This window comes from Ambystoma mexicanum, chromosome 1p (genome assembly GCF_040938575.1).
Source record: "Ambystoma mexicanum isolate Mex_15411 chromosome 1p, UKY_AmexF1_1, whole genome shotgun sequence".
Classification (NCBI taxonomy): domain Eukaryota; kingdom Metazoa; phylum Chordata; class Amphibia; order Caudata; family Ambystomatidae; genus Ambystoma; species Ambystoma mexicanum.
Window position 1 is genome coordinate 264,561,887 of NC_090921.1, and position 20,334 is coordinate 264,582,220.

At 45.2% G+C, this 20,334-nt stretch overlaps 1 protein-coding gene across 1 annotated transcript in view; it reads right to left on the reverse strand.

The window, feature by feature from the left end:
* Positions 1-6,398: 6,398 nt before the first annotated feature.
* The window catches only part of LOC138568807 (ribonuclease kappa-like), a 455,985-nt gene continuing 442,049 nt past the window's right edge, over positions 6,399-20,334 (reverse strand). The window contains exon 3 of the mRNA XM_069646580.1: positions 6,399-8,594. Coding sequence (XP_069502681.1) covers positions 8,450-8,594 — 145 coding nt within the window. The 3' untranslated portion in view covers positions 6,399-8,449. The remainder of the gene's footprint in view (positions 8,595-20,334) is intronic.

Genomic DNA, 20,334 nt, shown 5'->3' on the forward strand with positions numbered 1-20,334 from the left:
GTGGGTCCAAGGCTCGCACCCACTGCCTCACTCACACAAAGTCATCCAGCAGCCGCTTCCTGGTCTGCGGGCGGCAACAGAATGCCACAGCCAAGTACCCCCACAATACATGTCGGCGCTCGTAGCGGGCGTACTGCCAATACCGGGCCTTGATGTAAATTGACCTCTGCAGGCCGTAAGATCCGGAATCGGCCAACCACACACCTCAGTGCTTGAGGGACGAATCCGCACCATCCCACTGGCACTCCCGAGGGGCGTGCAACTGCACGGACACGAAGGAAGCTATTTGGAGGGCACGGCATTCTATCTACTGCCGTGAAGGCGCGCTCTTGACGTCCATAAGCAAAGCCCAAAGCGAAGCTAGGACTTTTTAACCCTGCACCCGCGACGAAAGGGGCAGCAACCCTGGTGATCACCAGCCCCATCCTTTCACTCGCAAGTTTGAGAAAGCGGGACCTGGTGGGTTAGGACTACATTTCTTTGCACGGCTCCTAAAGAAATGAACAAACGGCTACTAGTGAGCCAATATCCCAAGGAAGTCCTGGCCACAAGTCCCAGGCCTCTACACCAAAACTGCCTAGCGGGGCACATCTGCACTGATGCTAACGCGCTCCGGGGCACAGCGCCCCGCCTCATTCTTTCTTCACTGTAACGCGATCCGGTTCATGATCGGAAGATTGCCAAATACGCAACAGACATAGAAGAGAAGAAGTTAAAAAAAAAAAGAGAGAAAAGAAAAGGGGTGAGATTAGCGCCAGCACCCAGCATAATACAGGGAAAAAAGAAGCACGGGCGACAACTTCCTTGTCAGCACGACCTGAGCAGTCTCATATTGGGGAACAGGACCACACTCCATTATGCAGTGAACAGCCACTAGCACAGCTTGCCAATCGCCTACCCCCTCTGCAAACTCGGCTGCGCGCTAATGCACACGCGCCACCCACGGCACTACACCCCAAACAAAGAAGTTGAAAGGAAGCAGATAAAACTCCACAGAGGTGTAACAAAAAGTATAGGGGATAACGCCTCACATTTTCAAGGAAGAAGTAGCGACGGCAGCACTGGGAAACACCCCAACACAAAGTACTTGCAGCTATAACCAAGCTATGCAGACCTTACTTCATAAACAGCAGCCTTGAGGATGAGAGGGAACGGTGACCTTCCTCTGGACGTTCCCACAGCAACCTTGTAGAGATATCGCAAGAGCGTGCGCTCTCGCTGCGGACCTTAGCTCCGCCCCCGCGCGCTTCGCGCGCACTACGGGACGAGCGGAGGACGCGACAAGAGGCGACCCTGCTGAGCCCTCCTGTTACGGGGCCCGCTCCTTATTAATCTGGGACACAGACATTAAGGCCATATCCTACCAGCCACCTTAAGCCCGTTGGTTATTATTATTAAGCCACCCATGTTGTGTGGATCCTGCATGAAACTTGTGAGAGAATAAATACGGCGTTACAAGACCAGAGGCTCCTGTCCTTATTACAAGTAATTTACTACAAACCTCTTTCCGGAATGCGATCCTCTACAACAAATAGACTGCCCAACCAACAACAGTGAACTCCCCACACCTTCTGAAAAAGGTGGACCCGCGCACTCTTGCTAAACTGAGATCAAGTGGGCACACTCATGTGCAGAGGGGATTTTAATGTGGTGGCAGAACCCGCTTGGGACTGGAACTCGGTACTTCAAAACAGCCACCTACCAAGTAGTATGTAGGGAGACAGATTCCTAAGCCAACTAAGCGAACATCACCTTATAGATTCTTGGCGCAAAGCTCACCCAGGGGAGAAGGCTTTCACTTTTTACCCCCCCCCCCCACCACACAGACTCTCGAATAGACTACCTATTGGTGGGAGCGGAATATGAAAACGCTGTCCTCGGTGCATCCATAGGAATCGTTGCCTAGTCTGACCACAAGCTGTGCACACTGGATCTAGACCTGCCCCCCAAGCAGTAGAGCAGAGATGGATCTGCAATGACTACCTCTGCAGAGACCAGGTGTTCAGAGACACTCTCTCAGACTCAATAAGAGAATACTTAGAGGTGAATGACACAGGTGAAATGTCAAAGAACACGGTTTGGGAGGCAGGGAAAGCCACATTAAGGGGTATTTTAATAGCTGAAGAGGGGCAAAAAAGAAGAATTATGCTGAGGAGGGAGGAAGACCTTAGCCGCGAGATCTCCCGGCGGGAAAGAGACTTCGGCAACCATCCAGCCCATGCAGATGCTGCCCTAGACTAAATCAAAGGGCTTAGAGATGAACTAAAAGACATCTGGAATGGCAAAGCACTCACACAACGGAAATATCTTAAACAAAAATTCTTTGAAAAGGCGACAAGGCCCATACAATGCTCGCCAACCATCTACGCAAACAGAGAGCAGATAGGGTGGTATACAAAATCAATGACGAACATCGTAGAGCACTCACCAACCCCCACGAAATCGTAAAACGCTTCTCAAGGTTCTACACTACATTGTACTCAGCAAAGCAAGAAAGCTCCCCGCGTGCTATTGAAAGCTATTTAGCAAGTCTTGCCCGCGCCCTCCCATAACACGAGAACATTTGGAGACACTGAACAGCCCAATTACTACTATAGAAGTCCAGGGAGCCATTTCCAACATAAAAGCAGGCTCGGCACCGGGACAGGAAGGCTACACTCCAGCCTTTTATAAAATAAACAGTAACACTCTCGCCCCTTTCCTTACTAAACTTGTTAATTCAATTCTGACTACGGGACAAGCCCGTCCATCATTTACAAAATCAATAATAATAATAATAGTGGTCCCCAAAGATGGAAAAGACGCCTTTGAATGTTCGTCATACCGCCCAATTTCACTCACTAACGTGGACGCAAAGATCTACTCCAGTATTCTAGCCGCCCGCTTAGCCCAAGTCCTTCCCCAGCAGGTCCACACTGACCAAGTCGGATATGTGAAAGGTAGGCAGGGAGCTGATAACATCCGAAAGACCCTAGACCTTATGGCTGTCCCTAATGAGGCAGAAGACTACCACATTTTCTTATCAATCGATGCAGCGGTTGACTGCATCGAATGGCCTTTCCCACAAGCAGTGATGAAATTGTCAGGCCTGGGGGAAGCATGGATTTGGGGGGCCAAAGCACTGTATCGCAATTCCTCAGCCAAAGACTCTATCAACGGCGTTGCCTCAAGCTTTTCACGTTGACGTGAGGCGCAAGGCAAGGCTGCCCACTCTCCCTCTTACTATATGCCCTAGTGGTTGAACCCTTTGCCCAGGTGATTCGGTCCAACCCACAAATTCACGGGATGACACGGGGAGACAAGGAGTACAAGCTAGCTATGTTTGCAGATGACATCCTGCTATACATCACTCGCCGCTAGTATCTGTCCCCGCCCTCTTCGATGATTTGAAAAATGATGGAGCGCTATCGGGATTTCGAGCGAACCTACACAAGACAATAGCGGTTCCCTTAAAAACAGATACCGAAATCCCTCCACACTTGATAGCAAGATGGGGCTTCCAAATGCAAACACATGCTATTAGATACCTGGGAGTGGAAATCATGGACCCCTTAACAAACCTCTTTAATGCAAATTAACTCCCCCTGTTGAATAATATTAAAAACGACCTCAGCAGATGGACCAAACTGTCCCTCTCATGGGCAGTGCGGTTCACCTCCATAAAAATGAATATTTTGCCCAGATTTCTATTTCTCTTCCAATCTATCCCAGTAATTATCCCTGACCCCTTCCTGACAGAGGTGAAGCTCACACTTCTAGCATTCCTTTGGGCAAATAAGAAACCCAGAGTCCCGTACAAAACTCTCATTCTGCCAAAAGAGATGGGAGGCAGGGGATACCCAGATTTGTCAGAATATTATAGAGCTTCCAACTTCGGATCCTGCCAGAAAATCCCAAGATGCAATGGGTGTCCCTGGAGAACACTTCTTTTGCACCAGTCACACTAGGAGAATGGTTGTGGGTTCCTCTGTCAGCCATGCCCCAAAGGATACGAGAGCACACGGTCCTAACGGTGTTGTGGTAATTGTGGCGCCCCTCCCGCTCCATGAAAGGGGTCATGACATGGCCGTCCCTACTCAGTTGCATCTAGTCTCCCTACATACGCAATTACCTGAACTAGGTCCTTCGCTTCCAGCCCTGGTATGAGGCAGGACTAGTGAGAGCGTGGCAAATGTGGAAGAAGACCTCCTACATTTCCAAGGGTGAATTAGAAGAGGCCTTGCAAGGTGTCACGACTCCTCCCTTGCTATACCTCCAATTGAGAAGCGTCCCCAAAGATCCACGCTGGGGCTGTTCCCTCCAACGCCATCTCACACCTATTGGTGGGAGCGGAATATGACAACGCCGTCCTCGGAGCATCCATAGGGATCGTTGCCTGGCCTGACCACGAGCTGTGCACACTGGATCTAGACCTGCCCCCACACAGTAAAGCAGAGATGGATCTGCAATGACTACCTCTACATTTCCAAGGGTGAATTAGAAGAGGATTTGCAAGGTGTCACGACTCCTCCCTTGCTATACCTCCAATTGAGAAGCGTCCTCAAAGATCCATGCTGGGGCCGTTCCCTCCAACGCCATCTCACACCGTTGGTCAAATCCTTAGCGTTCCCCAAACTACTAAAGGCCTGATAGCCCGCTTATATAAGGCATTGATCACCAGAGGCCACCTTGCACGCCCCACATCTGAAACTAAATGGGAAACAGACTTAGAGCTTGCAAACCAACCTGATGTTTAAAAAGCCATATTTAGGGCTGTATTGAGCTCATCGGTATCCGTGCAATATAAAATGCACAACGCACGCCTTTTGACAAAATGGCACTATACCCCCTTGAAACTATCTAAGATGTTCATAGGGACCTCCCCATACTGCTGGAGAGATTGTGGGTGTATTTGTGACTACTGGCACCAGTGGTGGGGATGCAGGAAAGTCCAGGCATATTGGAAGGAGGTTCTGGGGTCCACGCCATAGATGGGATTACTAGAAGGGTCACGCCGTTACTTGTACTGTTCTGGGTAGAATCGAATGAAGAGGATTCATACAGAACGCTTACGCACATGCCCCGAAACCTGCTACTTGCTGCGAGAGTGTGCCTAACGATTGGGGATGGGAGAGAGAACGGGGGGGTTGGGAGAGGGAACAGGGAGGGATGGGTTGGGTACAGCCCGGGGAGCGATGGGGCTGAGACATAAGTTATGGCCTCACTATTGCTATATTTCCTTTTTATGTACTCAAATTAGTGACCGCTACTGTGAATTGAACATGCAACACTGTCACACATGTTGTAAAACCGATTAAATCCATTTGAAAAAAGAATATGAAGAGCTAAGAGTGGTGTATCTAGTCGCGAGCAGAGTGTGCGGAAAAATGGAACCAAGGTTATGGGTTCTCTTCCAATTTATACTTGCCCCAACGTCATGTCTGGCGTGGGACACATATAGGCGTTGGATGGAATCAATGCTGAGCTGTGCTGTGCCCTCTGGTGGGCAAAAAGGTTCCGAAGAGCATCCGGTGCAGGAACATAGATATTATGGATGAGGAATCCGTGGGAGGGACTTGTGGGAGTACATTAGAACAGTGATACGCAACTGACACCAAAATAAGTTTGCACTTGCACAGGACCATTAATATGAAATAATGATTCTAAAGAAACATATTGACCGAAATGTTGAAGTTCATTCAACAATAGGTGGCTTTCCAGTTTCAAGCAATGTGTGACCTCGAAAGGAGCTAATTTTTAGTACTTCAGATTGTACTGATTTCATCTGTCCCTCATCCTCTTTAGAAAACACACTTCTCCTCTATATGAGAGCCCCCACCAAACAGGCCTTCACATGAGAATCTGAAATGGGAGTATTTTACTCAATTTTCTGAGTTGGGAGTAAGATGTAATTCCCTACCCCAATAGGGGTATTTTTTTGGGAAAGTAAAATATATATTTTAACTCTAAAAGAATTTATAATCCATCCCGTACGCCTCCACTTCAGTCAGAGGTTGCAGCGCGCAACACCCTGAAGCAGTCCCTAGCAGTCCCCAGTCCGGAAGAATAAAAAAAGAAGCACTGCAAGAGGTCGAGGTCGCCCAGAGGTTCTGTGTCACCGATTTGCTGGGACCATTGATGCAAACACATCTGTGGAGCTTTCCAGGTGGAAGTAGTGGGCAGGCTTCTAATTGTCCATTTTCTCTGATTGTTTTATTTGGAGTATTGATAGGGAATGATGTTCACACTTGCAAAGGAGTCCGTGCACTGTAGTTATTGGTGTTGTTGCCGTGAAGCAGATACCTGGAGAACTCAGGAGGGAGTTCCACCAGTACTGGAGAGAGGAAAAGTAAGTTGGGCAGTCTTTTTTCAAATATCCATCGTCCATTTCAAAACAGAATGAAACATCTAAGGGTCTTGATCACAAACAACTTACTTTATTATTAACATTTCTTTCCTCCCAATTCAATTTCAATATTACATTTTTTACACACTTGAAACAATAAGAGTATCATAGGTTGCATACAAGGATGACTAAAACTGTGAGAGCCAAAAGAGAAGTCAACAGTATCAAATAGAAGAAGGACTTAGGGGAATGTTTCTGGCAAAACCCCATCACAAATAAATATATCAATATAAACCTCCCAACACAAAGGACAAGAACGCAGAATTCACCCAACCTGATCCTTCCGCCAACAGAGTATGCATTTCTCTCATACACATAGACAAATACACCCTTATACCTGCAACATGGACACACCCCAACATGTTTGTCAAAAATAGAAAATGCACGCGGCCCAGAGCAACAAACACAGACAAATGCTCAATTTAAAGCTTATGGGTCTGAACATAGTCCCAAAATTCAATCTGCAATGATCTCCAATTCTGGTGTGTTTACTTAAATACAAGAGTCATCTACATTAGAGTGATGGAGTATAATGAATTCGACTCGGGACAATGCCTGTACTCAACACAATACATCTTCAGTGAAGATATGCTTGCTTCATATGGCAAAGGTTTTACCCATACCCTGCCCCATTTGCCATTTAGTAGGCTCAATGTAGGCGACAGATATATTTGTTTTATATTTGTTTATTAAATGGTCGAAGGCGACTGGCATAACTGTCCTACCAAAAGCACCCCTCTAACCCCAACAAAAAGCATTTTCCCCACTTCATATCTACCACAAAACCAGGGTGGAAGAAATAAATCTGACTTAATCACTTAAGATATGTCCCCAAAACTGAGGATTGTAATGTACTTGCCACGTTAACCCCTGATCTGTACAGAACCCCTGATGAATAGTCTGGGGGATAATGTACAATACACAACAGGGTGCATAAACCCACTGACAACCATATATATTAACATTATACACGTCTATCTGTGGGCCTCATTAGGAGCATGGTGGTAGCCGTGCCCGTATGGCAGGCACGGCTACCGCCATGCTCACTACCGGCACCACCTCGCGTGATTGTCAATAACGGGCCCATTAAGACATGAATGGGCTGGTAATTGCCCATTAGCGGGTGACGGTATTGCCGAGCTCCCAACCCCCATTCTGACCTATTGGGCAGAATGGGGTTGGGGAGAATGGATGCACCGGCACCGTTGATAACGGTGCTAGCGGCATTACGAGTTATGCTCGCGGGTGCCGCACAGCCTGCCAGGTAAGACCTGGCGGGCTGTCAGGAACCCTCAGGCAGAACTCGTAATGCGGCGGGACGGTATGAATGGTGCCGGTACCTTACCGGCACCGTTCATACCGTCACTGCCATCCTTATAATGAGGCCTGTTTCTAAGAGCAAGGAACATCACATGGAGTCACAGAAAAAGCAGAATCCCAACGTTACCCTCTTGGTACAGGAGACGCAGCATTAGACTGTTGGAAAGACATTCGGGCCTGGGTGATGAGAGCCTTTTCATATGCCCAGATGATATAAATAGCAGGGCCACCGTAGCCACAGCATTTTGCTGCCACAACTACACAGAGCTGCACAGAGATCACCCACTGGAGATGGTAAGAGTCATTACTGCTAATACATCTAGTTAAGTAAAGCACTTTCAAAAAACAGTTTAAGCTTCTGGTAGAGATAAAGGATTGTTTGGGGTGCTTTGTGAAGCTCTCTGGTAATTGGTAATGTGGAGAGGATGCCATGCTCTAGGTGCTGTTATGGTCTAGTTTGGCTCCTCTGCCAGTGAAATTACAAGGATTCAGACCAACTCCTTATGGTATAGAATGCAATCCTTATTGTTTTTGTCCACAGATTGGAAGGATGTAAACTGCATGTAGACTATGGCTGTGTATCGGTCTACCACCTCTGAAATTGGCATTAGGTCTGGTTGCAGGTAATGGCTCCGATTTCATTCTGGGTTCCCTAGGATTGTTATGAGCTGAGTTGTGAGCAGAGCATTGTCACATAGTTTTAGTCTGGCTTCTCTGAGATCTACAGCCCCTTGTGCTTTGGGATTATTCTTCCATACGCCTCTTGCGCTTGATCAGACGGAACTGGCAAAAGGAAAATGTGCCCAGTACAACGTAGAGCCCAGCGGCAATGAAGCAGTTATAGCTGACCTGCTCATACAGATGATAAATGATCTCTGGTGGCCGTTCACTGAAAAGAGACAAGAAGAGATATAGTTTAAGTGCGCCGTGAGAGGAAATAAATGTTTAGTGCATTAGAAGATGTAGTATGGCAAAACCAGACACTCTAGGATATGGCGGCATGAAATGCCAAATTTTGCAGCATGAAATGGCATATTTTGCAGCACAAAACTTTATTTATTGCAGCATTTTTGCGGCACATGTGTTATCGACTGGAGGATGTAAGACCGGTACATTGCAGGCTACAATAGAGCCAGGGTGTCAATAATTGGACCTTTTGTTTCAATTTAATAGGAAGAGTCCCTGATGTCTCTGACTTGGAAGAACAATGTTTGTTTTAGCTAAGGTTTTGGTGTAATGTGTATGCCTATGTATTGATCACGATCATTTGTAATGCTGAAATTATTCCCCTTTTATGTTCTCCATTCCCCCAAACACCCACACTCATCTCTCACCAACACACCGCACACGTCTCACCAATTCCCCTTCACATCTTGCATTCTCACTCTCAGTCATACACATACTCACATGCTCTGTTACACTGCCAAGTCATAATTTGCACTCCCAGGTCCTTGCCACACTCCATATCATACTCCTAACTCACACCTTAGGATCCCCACTTGCTCCCGCAGTATACCGTCCTTAGTTCTTTCGTGCTACTTCTACATCTTGAAACCTTTCTCGCATTCTATCGCACTCTTCCATCATCCTTTTCTCCCAATCTGCAGCTCACTGCCTCTCTGACCAACCGCCCCCTCCCTGCTTTCTGGCCCACTTCCCTCTCTGAGCCCACACTCCTGCTTTCTGTAACTGCTCCATCTCTGATTTCTGGCCCACCGCCCCACTGCTTCCTCTCTGCATTCTTGCCCACCGCTTCCTCCTCTGCCCCACTGCTCTCCCTCTGATTTCTTGCATTTCACTCCACATCTCACCCATCCCCGCCTCTCGCCCTCTCTCTCCTTTCGCTCTTATAAAGTGACCATTTTTTATTTTTTTTAAATGTACATTTTGGGCCAGCGCCACATAAAATGGGGCATCCAAACAGGGCAGAGGATATGCTAATTTTAGATGACCCATTTTTGGAAATGAGCAAGTCACGTTATTCCCAAAGGTGACCTGCGCATTTCCACTGGGCTGAGCTATAGCTAGGACGGACGTTGAAAGGGACTGGTGGGAAAATATTTGTCCGTCCATCCCATGAGGAACTGTATGACAATGGGTATTTTAAAATAAGAGCCTTGCTCTCGCGTGCGTTTAAGGATGGATAACGCCACCAGTTAGCCCTTGGCAGTAGCCACCTGGAGCTCCTGATGGGTAAAGTGTGACAATAAATAAAGCACTGCAGGTGTATCACAAATAAAAAGATCAATATCTTTAGCCCAAAACTTGTTCCGACGGCAGAGGTATAGTGCTTTTTTGGCTGGTGTTCTGGCCAAAAGCAACACCTCCATAATGTCTTCCGGGAGGTCCCAATCTGTTGTTGTGTTTAGGCACATGAAAGTAAGCATCCTGAAGCTTGAGTGACACCATCCAATGCTGAAGGTCCTGGAGGATCTGTGAAAGAGTGGCCATCCTGAGGAACCTGTTCAATCATCTCAGTTCCAAGATGGGTCAAAGTCCTCCGTCTTTCTTGGGGGCCATAAAATAAGTACCAACCCTGGTATTGCTCTGCTAAATGTATCCTTTCCATGGTTCCTTTCTCCAGCAGGGAGAGAATCGCCTGCAGAAGGAGAGGGCTTGGTTCCCAAAAGATTGCTCGCTCAGGGGACAATCTAAGGGCCTTTTCTGAAATGGGAGGCTGTACCCTCTGGTAGCGAGGAGGTAGTCGTTCTTCCTTCACAGCTTCTAGCGTCACGTGGAAATCTCATTTGCCCTCTTTGGGCGGGCTGGCCTCTTCCTCTTTGTCCAAAGGAAGAGTAGAAGTGAAAAGAATGCCCTCTCCAACGCTGGGAAGAAGGGTGTTGCTGTTGAGGTTGACCGATGGCTGCACCCAAGGATTTTGCAGCTGCCTTAGAAGCTTGAAGCATCCATAAGCTGTCGTCAGCCTTTATCCCAAAAAGTTTTGACCCATTGAATGGCATGTCCAGAAGTTTTGACTGGATATCGGGAGCAAATCCAGATTTACGCAGCCAAGCAAATCTCCTTATGACCGCGCTCGCTCCCATAGAGCGATCAATGCATTCTGCTGCATCTAATCCTGATTGGAGAGATTGGCATGCAGCTTCTTTACCATCATTATTGATGTTGTTGAAGCCATCCCTCATCTCTCCCTCAGGAAAATGATCAGCCGCTTGGGAGATTACATTCCACAAAGCGAATGTATATTTGGCTAATGCGCAAGACGTATTGATGGCCTTAAGTGACATACTCCCAGCAGAGAACACCCTTTTTCCTAGCATTACATATTTTTTGTCATCCCCATCACGTGTGATGGATGGATACGCAGCTGCTTTAGATGTGAAAGTAGTCGTTTGTTCCATCAAACTCTCAGCAGTAGGGTGCCTTGAGAGAAAGTCTTGATCAATGAACAAGTTACTTACCCCTGGTAAGGTTTTTTTGACTGGATGTTGCTCCCACGTATTCCTCATCTTTGATAACCCCAATATCCAGCTTGAGCTGCTTCGGAAAACATTTCCGGCAGAGGGTGCTGTGCGTCTATGCGATTGACTCGATGTCCTCCTGCCTCCGTCTCGAGGATGATGTCACCAAAGGTATATATAGCACGCGCAGCGCCCACTGGCTTCAGTTCTGTTTTTTTCGTGTCATTCTTACAGTAGAACTACCTGCATTAAACTGGTTTACACCATACTAGACTCTGAAGGAGTGTAAAACTGCAATAACATGGACATTCTACTGCAGGGTAGGCTTGGGAGGGCAATGTGGAATACGTGGGAGGAACATCCAGTCGAAAGAATGTTACCAGGGGTAAGTAACTTGTTCCTCAAATGGATTGTGTCCTCCCATGTATTCTTCATCTTTGATAGACTCCCACAGCAGTATTAGTTTTGGTGGAGGGAGTAAGAATTTTGTCATCAAGGGTTGTTGTGAACCGAATTAAGGACTGCTTTCCCAAAGCTTCCATCCTAACTAAAGGTGAAATGAAGGCAGTAATGCTTGGTAAAAGTGTGAATGGTAGACCAAGTTGCTGCCTCACAAATATTTTTCATTGGAACACCTCCTTGCAGAGCCAAAGAAATAGCCATGCCCCTAGTGGAACGAGCTCTCAAGCCTTCAGGGGGATCTTTCTCTGCCAACATATAGCATTCAGTAATAGTCAAAATAATCCATATGGACAATGTTTGCTTAGTTACAGCCTGTTCATGTCAATGACCTGTGTATCCTAAAAACAGTTGGTCATCTAAACGAAACCTTGACATCTTTGAAATGTATAAACTCGGCGCCCTTTGTGGGTCAAGTCTATGTTGCCTCTCCTCTTCCTTGCCAGGTTGAGGTAGAGGGTAAAAAGTCGGTAATACTATCCTTTGTCCCAAATGAAAGTCCAATAAAATCTTAGATAGGAATGAAGGTTTGACCTTAAGGACTACCTTGTCCTTATGAAAGACCGTAACAGGTGGTTTAGAAGACAGTGCCTGCAACTCAATCACCCGATGGGCTGATGTTAACGCTACTAACAGGATGGTTTTGAATGTCAGTAGACTTAAGGGACGTGAATGGAGTGGTTGAAACGGTGCACACATGAGGAACTTTAAAACACGATAAAGGTCCCAAACTGGAACCTGAAAAGGAGATGGAGGGAATACATTAGTGAGTCCCTTTAGATATTGCATCACCAAAGGAATTTTAAAATATGACGTTTCCTCAAACGAGCGCTTGAAGATGGAGCCCCAGATTGGACAAATACAGCAGAAAAGATAACATCTCTAGTGGTTTGCATAGAAAAGGGTCAACATTCTTATCCCTGCACCAGATGCAAAATATATTCCAACGGCAGCGGTACAAAGACTTTCCATTACGTCATCTGGGATGTCCCAATCTTTGTACCTCAGCCTCTCAGAAACCATGCATGAAGGCTAAGTGTCTTGTTATGTTATGTTATACAATTTTATAGAGCGCACAAACACCCGAAGGTACCCTGGCGCTGGAATGAATACAGAGCTGCCTGACAGCAATTAGAACACCCATGTTTTAAGGAGACGCTGAAAGGTAAGATGGTCGGCTGTCATCCGTAGTGCCAGGGAAATGGCATTCCAGACCTTGGTCTAAACCGGGGCACTTTGACCAGGAAGGCAGAATGAGAGCAGAGACACTGTGTTGGAACATAGTGGGGGAACCTTTCTTGGATATACAGAGGTCTTGACCTCTGTATGGAGAACCCGACCCTCCTCTCATGAGAGAAGGTCCTCTCTTTGTGTAAGACGTATTGGAAGGCAGATAGGTATGTCCAGAAGGTCCGGGTACCACGTCCTCATGGCGCAATCAGGGGCAATTAGGATCATGGATTTCCTGAGCTTTCTCAACCTCCTGATCACATGAGGAATGACAGGGCCTGGAGGAAACGCCTACAGCAGTGTAAATTCCAAGTCCACTATGAACGCGTCCCCTAGAGCTCATCTTGCGAGAAATTACCTGAAGCAGAACAGTTTGCACTTCCGGTTTACACTGGTCGCGAACAAATCCAATTCAGGGGTTCCCCAAAGGACGAAGATCTGTTGAAGGACTTCCTGAGCTAGTTCTCACTCCTGGGAGACTGTGCTCTGCCTGCTCAGAGCGTCCACCGTCGTGTTCTCTCCGGCTAGGTGAATTGCAGATAGGGAAATTCCTTCTTGAATTGCCCAGAACCAGGACTGCATTGCCTCTCTGCATAGTGGTAGTGACCCTACACGTTCTCTCTTGTTGAGGCAATACATGGCCACTGTGTTGTCCGACATTATTTGAATATTCTTTCCCCGTACAGAGGGCAGAAAAGCCTTCAGTGTAAGTCTGATTGCTCTTAGTGCCAAAAGATTGAAACAGGGAGGGTTCCGGCAGGCCCAGGGATAAAGCAAAATTTTACTTTAAGCCTTGGTCAAACAAACTGGTCTTGGCTGTCCGTTGCATTAGTGGCGCCAAACAATCTTTACCCACTCAGCAGAAAAACCTCAAGTGCAATGTAAGAACTTGATGCCAGTTTGGTCCATTGCAACTCCTACTACTTTAAAGCTAGCTTCTTGTAACACCCGGGAGTTCTCCCACTTAACCAAACCTAGTGAATTAAATCTTGGCGATTACGATGTGATTTGCCTGCAAGAGACTTGTTTGAGCAAAACCCCTATAAGTCCAGCCGTTAAAGGGAGAGTCAGGCGCCCGTCAGCAGGTCTGCTGACCACAGTCAAATTAGACAGTTCCTTAAGTCTCCTTAAGTCGGTATCAACAAACCTCCTTTCTCAAGAACTTGTTATTTGTTTGTCGATTGGGGCTGCATTAATTTGTACAGAATATTCAAACAATCTTACAATCATCAACGTTTATTGGAACCCGGTGTTGATTGCGAATGAAGTATTTATAGACCAGGTCGCCGATAAACTGGACGATGCTTTTATTAATCAACAGTCCAAATATGTAATCATCTGCTGCGACCTTAACATCTCGGATCTAGCCAAATGTAAGCATGGCTGTTCTTGGAACGTTGAAGACCTGTGGCATTGCAGACAGTTTCTTTGGAACTAACTAATGGATTCCAGGGACATGCACATGCTTAATGGCAACTTCAAGGACGATAGGCCACCTCATCCAACGTGGGAAAGCTACAGTCACACTTCTGTTTTGGATTACATTTATGTCTCCAATAATTCTTTACCCTTGGTAGACGGTTTTAACGTGATCAAAACAGCAGAGTGATCACCATACTCTTTTGAAATGGAGAGCATTTGGGCCCATCTTCCTGGAACATATGCCATTAGTGGTTGATACTTACAAGGGGGGCTTTGTCTGAAATTCTCATCTTTAAAGATCAGAAGCTTAACAACGGACTTTAGAATCATTGGTCAGCCGGTTGAATATTCTCTCTTGTTAGAACAATTTGGCACCCAACGCTCCAAGAAACCATCTTTGGTGCGCTCCAACAACCATACTTATGACAGCGAATTTGTGGCAAGGAGAACAAAGGTGAGATGGCTGGGAAGGGCAGCAAAGAAATCTGGTCTACCCAAGGACTGCCAAACAGCCTTGTCTGAAAAGTCAAGTTACAAAAACTGGCTGTGTTCAACCAAACGACAGAGACACCAAAAAGACTTAGAGGCCATGCTTAGAGCTTTGGCCGGTAAAGATCCAAGGAAATTCTGGATACTGAAGACCAGAAGAAATAACATTAAATGGAACTTTTATTGCTTTTATGGATCTGGTCCAGGCTTTTGACCAAATCGACAGAAGTGGATGAAGCTTGAGAGGAAAAATGGCCCGAAACCTATCATCAACCCGATCGTGGTGATCCACTCCAATACATCATTACGAGTGAGACTGAACAAAGCAGGCCTTCCTTCCAAAGAAATTATGACCCGGACAGGGGGTTAAACGGGGATGTCCAATAGCCCCAGCCCTTTTTTACTTCTTCTTGGAGGATATGAATGAAGCTTTTTTGTTAACAAGTTCTTTCCCGTCCAAGGTTGGAGTTCAGGTACCTCGATTATTGTACGCAGATGACGGCATACTAATTGGCCAGACCTCAGTGGGTCTTCAAAGACAACTTGACTCCTTACAACATTACATTACATCAAACGGCCTGGAAATCAACAAGGAAAAATAAAAAATATTGAATTTGGTAACTCCAATAAAGGGAAGAACTGCTACTCTTGGTTTCTGGATGGTAAGAAAACTGAACAGGTTCATTCATTCAAGTACTTGGCTGAGTGACTTAAGATCTGAAGTCCCGATGTCAACACATTTGCAAGTAAGGATGAAGGCTCTTACCAGCCAAGCACGTGCTCTCAATCAGAAGTTTGGCAATTTTTCCATCATGCCAGTCCTTACATACTACAGATCTAACGTTGTACCGGTGGTCACTTATGGGGCTGAATCTATTTTTAACATCCTGGAGCCTCGCTGGTTACGCCTTGAAGGTCACTTTTGAAAAAAAAGGTCTTGGCCGTCCCTCTGTCAACACCCATTGCCATCATCTGGAGAGAACTGGGCCTTAATTTGTTAAAATGTATAGTTGACTGGAATAGGCTTGCCATGTTCAGAAAGTGCCACGCCCCTTCTCAGCCAGTGATCCTGGAAATGGTAAACAGGGAAATAACCTCCAATCGAAATTCCACCTTGAGAGGGTGGCGATTAAAAACCATGAATTATCTATCAGAAATTGACATCTCTCTAATCTGTGTCTAATCCCGAACGAGTAAAACAAAAAGTTAAAGAACACAATTGGATCCTAACCTTGGAAACGGCAGGCAACTATTAATCTGTTGCCCATCTACCTGCAGAAGGTAGGAAACTAAACACGGTTTGTGATTACCTGAAGCAGTTCCCTGACAAAAAGTTAGGGACCAATTTCTGTGAGCCCGCATGAACCTTTACCCCACCAATGAGATCAGATCAATCCGGGGTTTATCGCAGGGAAATCAATGTTGTCACTGCCACGATGAATGCAAGGTTGAAACTCTGCTTCATCTAATTACAATATGCCCAGCATTAAAGGACGCCCGTACAAAGTACTTTAGACCATTTTTGTCTGATATTCTAAGTTCAGACTCTGAAGCCTGGTGGAGACCTCTTATGGACGAAAAACTAAACACGTAATTGCTATGGTTAAGTTCTTGGCCGAAGTACTGCCGGAGGACAGCGTTATTTGATGGATCAATGCCCTCAACGGCCACAGCTATACTTATGTATATGTTTTGCTTCTTTTGCTTCTGTTTTATTTTGCTTAATTTTACGTTGGTTCCTTTGTCAAGAAGCAAGCTGGCAAAGAGAATTGTACTGTATTTAGTTTTAGGTTGTGCTAATAAATTGTTGTTTTCATTTTAATACAAAATAAAAAAAAATTAAAAAAAGAGACCAACGACCGCTGATTGTTATATCGTTGACATGAGCCTCCTACCCCATGAGTGAGGCATCCGTAACCCTTTATTTATTTATTTATTTTTATTCATTTATTTTTGTGCATTTAGTTTAATTTACAAAAACTGTAAGTACATACATATATAAAAAAAGGCATTTCGAACATATATAAAACTTACATATATAAAACTTTGCCATGAAAAACATTCCATCAATATCCTCGTTTTTTGTTAAAAATTTCCTTTTTCTATCAAATAATATTGCCCTCGTCACTGCTTTCTTTTCCATTTCCCAAGAGCAACAGCGGTTATAACTATAGATCGAGCTCCACATACCGTTGACGAGAACTGATCGTAAAGGATATTTATTTTACATATTCTGACTACCATTTCGCGTAACAATCAGCAAGGCAGGGACAATCTGTTAGAATGTGACGATTTCTTTGTGACAAGGCCTACAATAAAAATCAATTGGGGATGCGGCCTGCCATGTTCCCACATATTCTTTAGGGGGAAGAAGATTTAATCTTAGATACAGTATGAACCGTTTAAGCTCGATTGAGCAAACCTTAGTCAAATAACTACAAGGATTATGGTAGGGAAAGCTCTGGTAGGAGTATTCGTTATATCTCTTCTTCTTGTGTAATTTGTCTATGTTCAAAGGCCTATCCCACATTTTTGTTTTTAAAATCATTTCAAAATTCTGAAAGGTTACGAATATATCTGGCTCAATGATTCATGCTGCAATATGGATTTATGCAGTTGTTTTTAAATCCTCGATAAAGAAATCTTTTCTATTGTTGTCCATACCATCTCCTAACAATTGTAGTAGCGTGTTTGAGATTCAGTCTGTTTTCAATAGCAACGTACGTCATACGCACAACACAGACTTTAGTTAGCACAGCCCATACTCTAGCCTTAACGCCTCAGCCGTTACTGATTTCAGCAAGTTGATGATCGTACGTAGCAATTTGCCTTCAATTTTATGCAACCATTGCACACGTGTACTGGGGAGTGCGTCAAGTAAGTACAATATAGTAGTCACGATACTTAATCAATAAACTTCAAGAAAACTCTCAATATTTTACTCTCCTCAACGCTCTATGTAATTTTTCAAGACAAGACATTTTTTGCATATTTTCCCCTCTGACCAGTGCTTTATAATAAGAGGGAGGTGGCCTAATTTTAACAGTGAAACCCAAGTATGTGAATTCTCTTGTCCTTTCCAAATTAGTTTTATGAAGGTACCAAACAAAGGGGTGCCCTTGCTCAAGCACATTGTCTTTCTTTTTTGTGTTTATTATCATATTACTCTCATTTGTATATGATACCAGCGCGCCTATCATGCGCTGAAGACCAATTGGGGTTTGGTCGAACAGTATTATATTGTACGTGTATGATAAACATGTTATTTGAGTACCATTTATCTTTGGAGGAAAATTACGGACACACTGCAGCTGTCGTTCTAGATCAGCAGTGTAGAGGTTGTGCAACACTAAGCCCAAAACACAACCTTGTTTTAACCCAGATTTATTTGATAGTAGCTTGTATGTACACCTTCTGAATTTAGCCGTATTCTGATAGAGGTGTGCGTATACAGTTGTTGTATGTAGTATAATAATGTTGGGTCAATACCCCATTTCCTTAGTTTTTCCCACAGTATTGGTCTTGAAATAAGGTAAACAGCCTTTGTAAAATCAACATAACAGCAGTATAAATTAGTACCCTACCTATTTTCATATTCCGCAATTAAGAATTGTAATGTGCAAATATTGGTTAGAGTGCTATACATTTTTCTAAAGCCCGTTTGAAAAAGGCTAAGTAGTTGGGCTTTTTCCAACCAGGTTGTAAGTTCGCTTAATATAATGCTGGTGAAAATCTTTTGACTTGTTTCCATCATTGACAAAAGGCGATAGTTGGAGGGAACCAGTCTTTCGCCCCTTTGGAATACTGGAACAAGAACAGACCTACACCAGCTTTCAGGAATAGATGCTCTTTTCACATCATGCTAGTAGAACAAGTTACTTCTTACCTTGTAGCGTTCTTTCGATGGGATGTTCCTCCAACGTATTCCTTATCTTTGATAATTCGTCTCCAGCTTGCTGGCCTGGGAAATGTTTTCTCTGTAGAGGGCGCTGCGCGTCGACCTCCGCCAAGTCGATGTCCCTCGACAGCCACCGTATCAGCGCCAACGTCACCATGCCCATAAATGCCACGCGAAGCGTCCGTTGCTCAGTTCCGTTTTGTAGCATAAGATAAGTCATGCCTGAATTGGTTATTGACCTTGAAGGAGCGTAAGCTGCAACCACAAGGGAAGTATTACTGTGGGGACGGATGGGAGGGGCGATAAGGAATACGTTGGAGGATCATTCCATCGAAAGAACGCTACAAGGTAAGAAGTAACTTGTTCTTCGAAGGGATTGTGTCCTCCGATGTATTCCTTATCTTTGATAGACTCCCATAGCAGTGGCATGTAATTGGAGGTGGGAGTAATAATGTCATGTATCCCTTTTAGGAATGAAGCGCATGTAATACAGCTTTTCCAAATCTGGTCTCTTGACTAGCGGAGGAATCCAGGCTGTAAAATTTTGTGAACGTATGTGCGGACGACCATGTGGCAGCCGTACATATGTCTCGGACCGGTACCCCTCTTTGGAGGGCCGAAGAGGCTGCGATACCCCTGGTTGAATGAGCCCTAAGATTTTGGGGTGGCTCTTTCCCTGCCAGTTTGTAACAATCCAGAATGGCCAAAATAATCCACCTGGAAATGGTCTGTTTTGTTATGGGTAGTCCCAACTTGTGACCTGAGTATCCTACAAACAGTTGGTCTGCTTGCCTAATCCTAGCCAGTCTGCTGATGTAAAAGCTCAGAGCTCGCCTTGGGTCCAGCCTATGTAGCCTTTCTTCCTCTTTCCCCGGATGGGGAGGAGGGTAGAACGAAGGTAAGGTAATTTTCTGAGTAATATGAAATTCAGAAACCACCTTTGGGAGGAAATTAGGCTTCACCTGTAGGACAACTTTGTCCTTATGGAAAATTGTATGGGGGGGTTATAAGAGAGAGCTTGTAGCTCGCTCACCCTCTTAGCAGATGTTAGTGCTACCAATAGGACAGTTTTAAGCGTGAGAAATCTCAGCGAACAAGAGTGGAGTGGTTCTAATGGAGTACCCATTAGGAAGTTTAAGACTAAATTTAAGCCCCATAAGGGAACTTGGAATGGTCTTGGAGGATAAACATTAGTTAATCCCTTGAGAAATTGTATTACTAGAGGTAGTTTGAAATACGATGGTTCCTCCGCAGTGTGCTTGAAGATTGAAAGCGCTGCGAGATAGCCTTTTACAGTGCCAACTTGAAGGCCTGAGTTTGCCAAGTAGAGTAGAAACGATAACACCATTGGTGTACCACATGAAAAATGGTCGATATTCCCTTTTCTGCACCAGCTACAAAATTTGTTCCAACGATAGCGGTATAAAGACTTTGTTGCTGGCCTTCTGGCCGAAAGCAACACCTCCATGACATCATCAGGGAGGTCCCAATCCTTGTACCTCACCCTTTCAGAAGCCAAGCATGAAGGTTGAGGGTTCCGATGTCTGGATGGACAATCTGACCTCCCTTCTGCGAGAGAAGATTCTCTTTGAGTGGAAGACGGATTGGAGGGCAGATGGACATATCTAGAAGGTCCGGGTACCACGTTCTCCTGGCCCAATCCGGGGCAATTAGGATCATGGTTTTCCGGAATCTTCTCAACCTCCTGATCA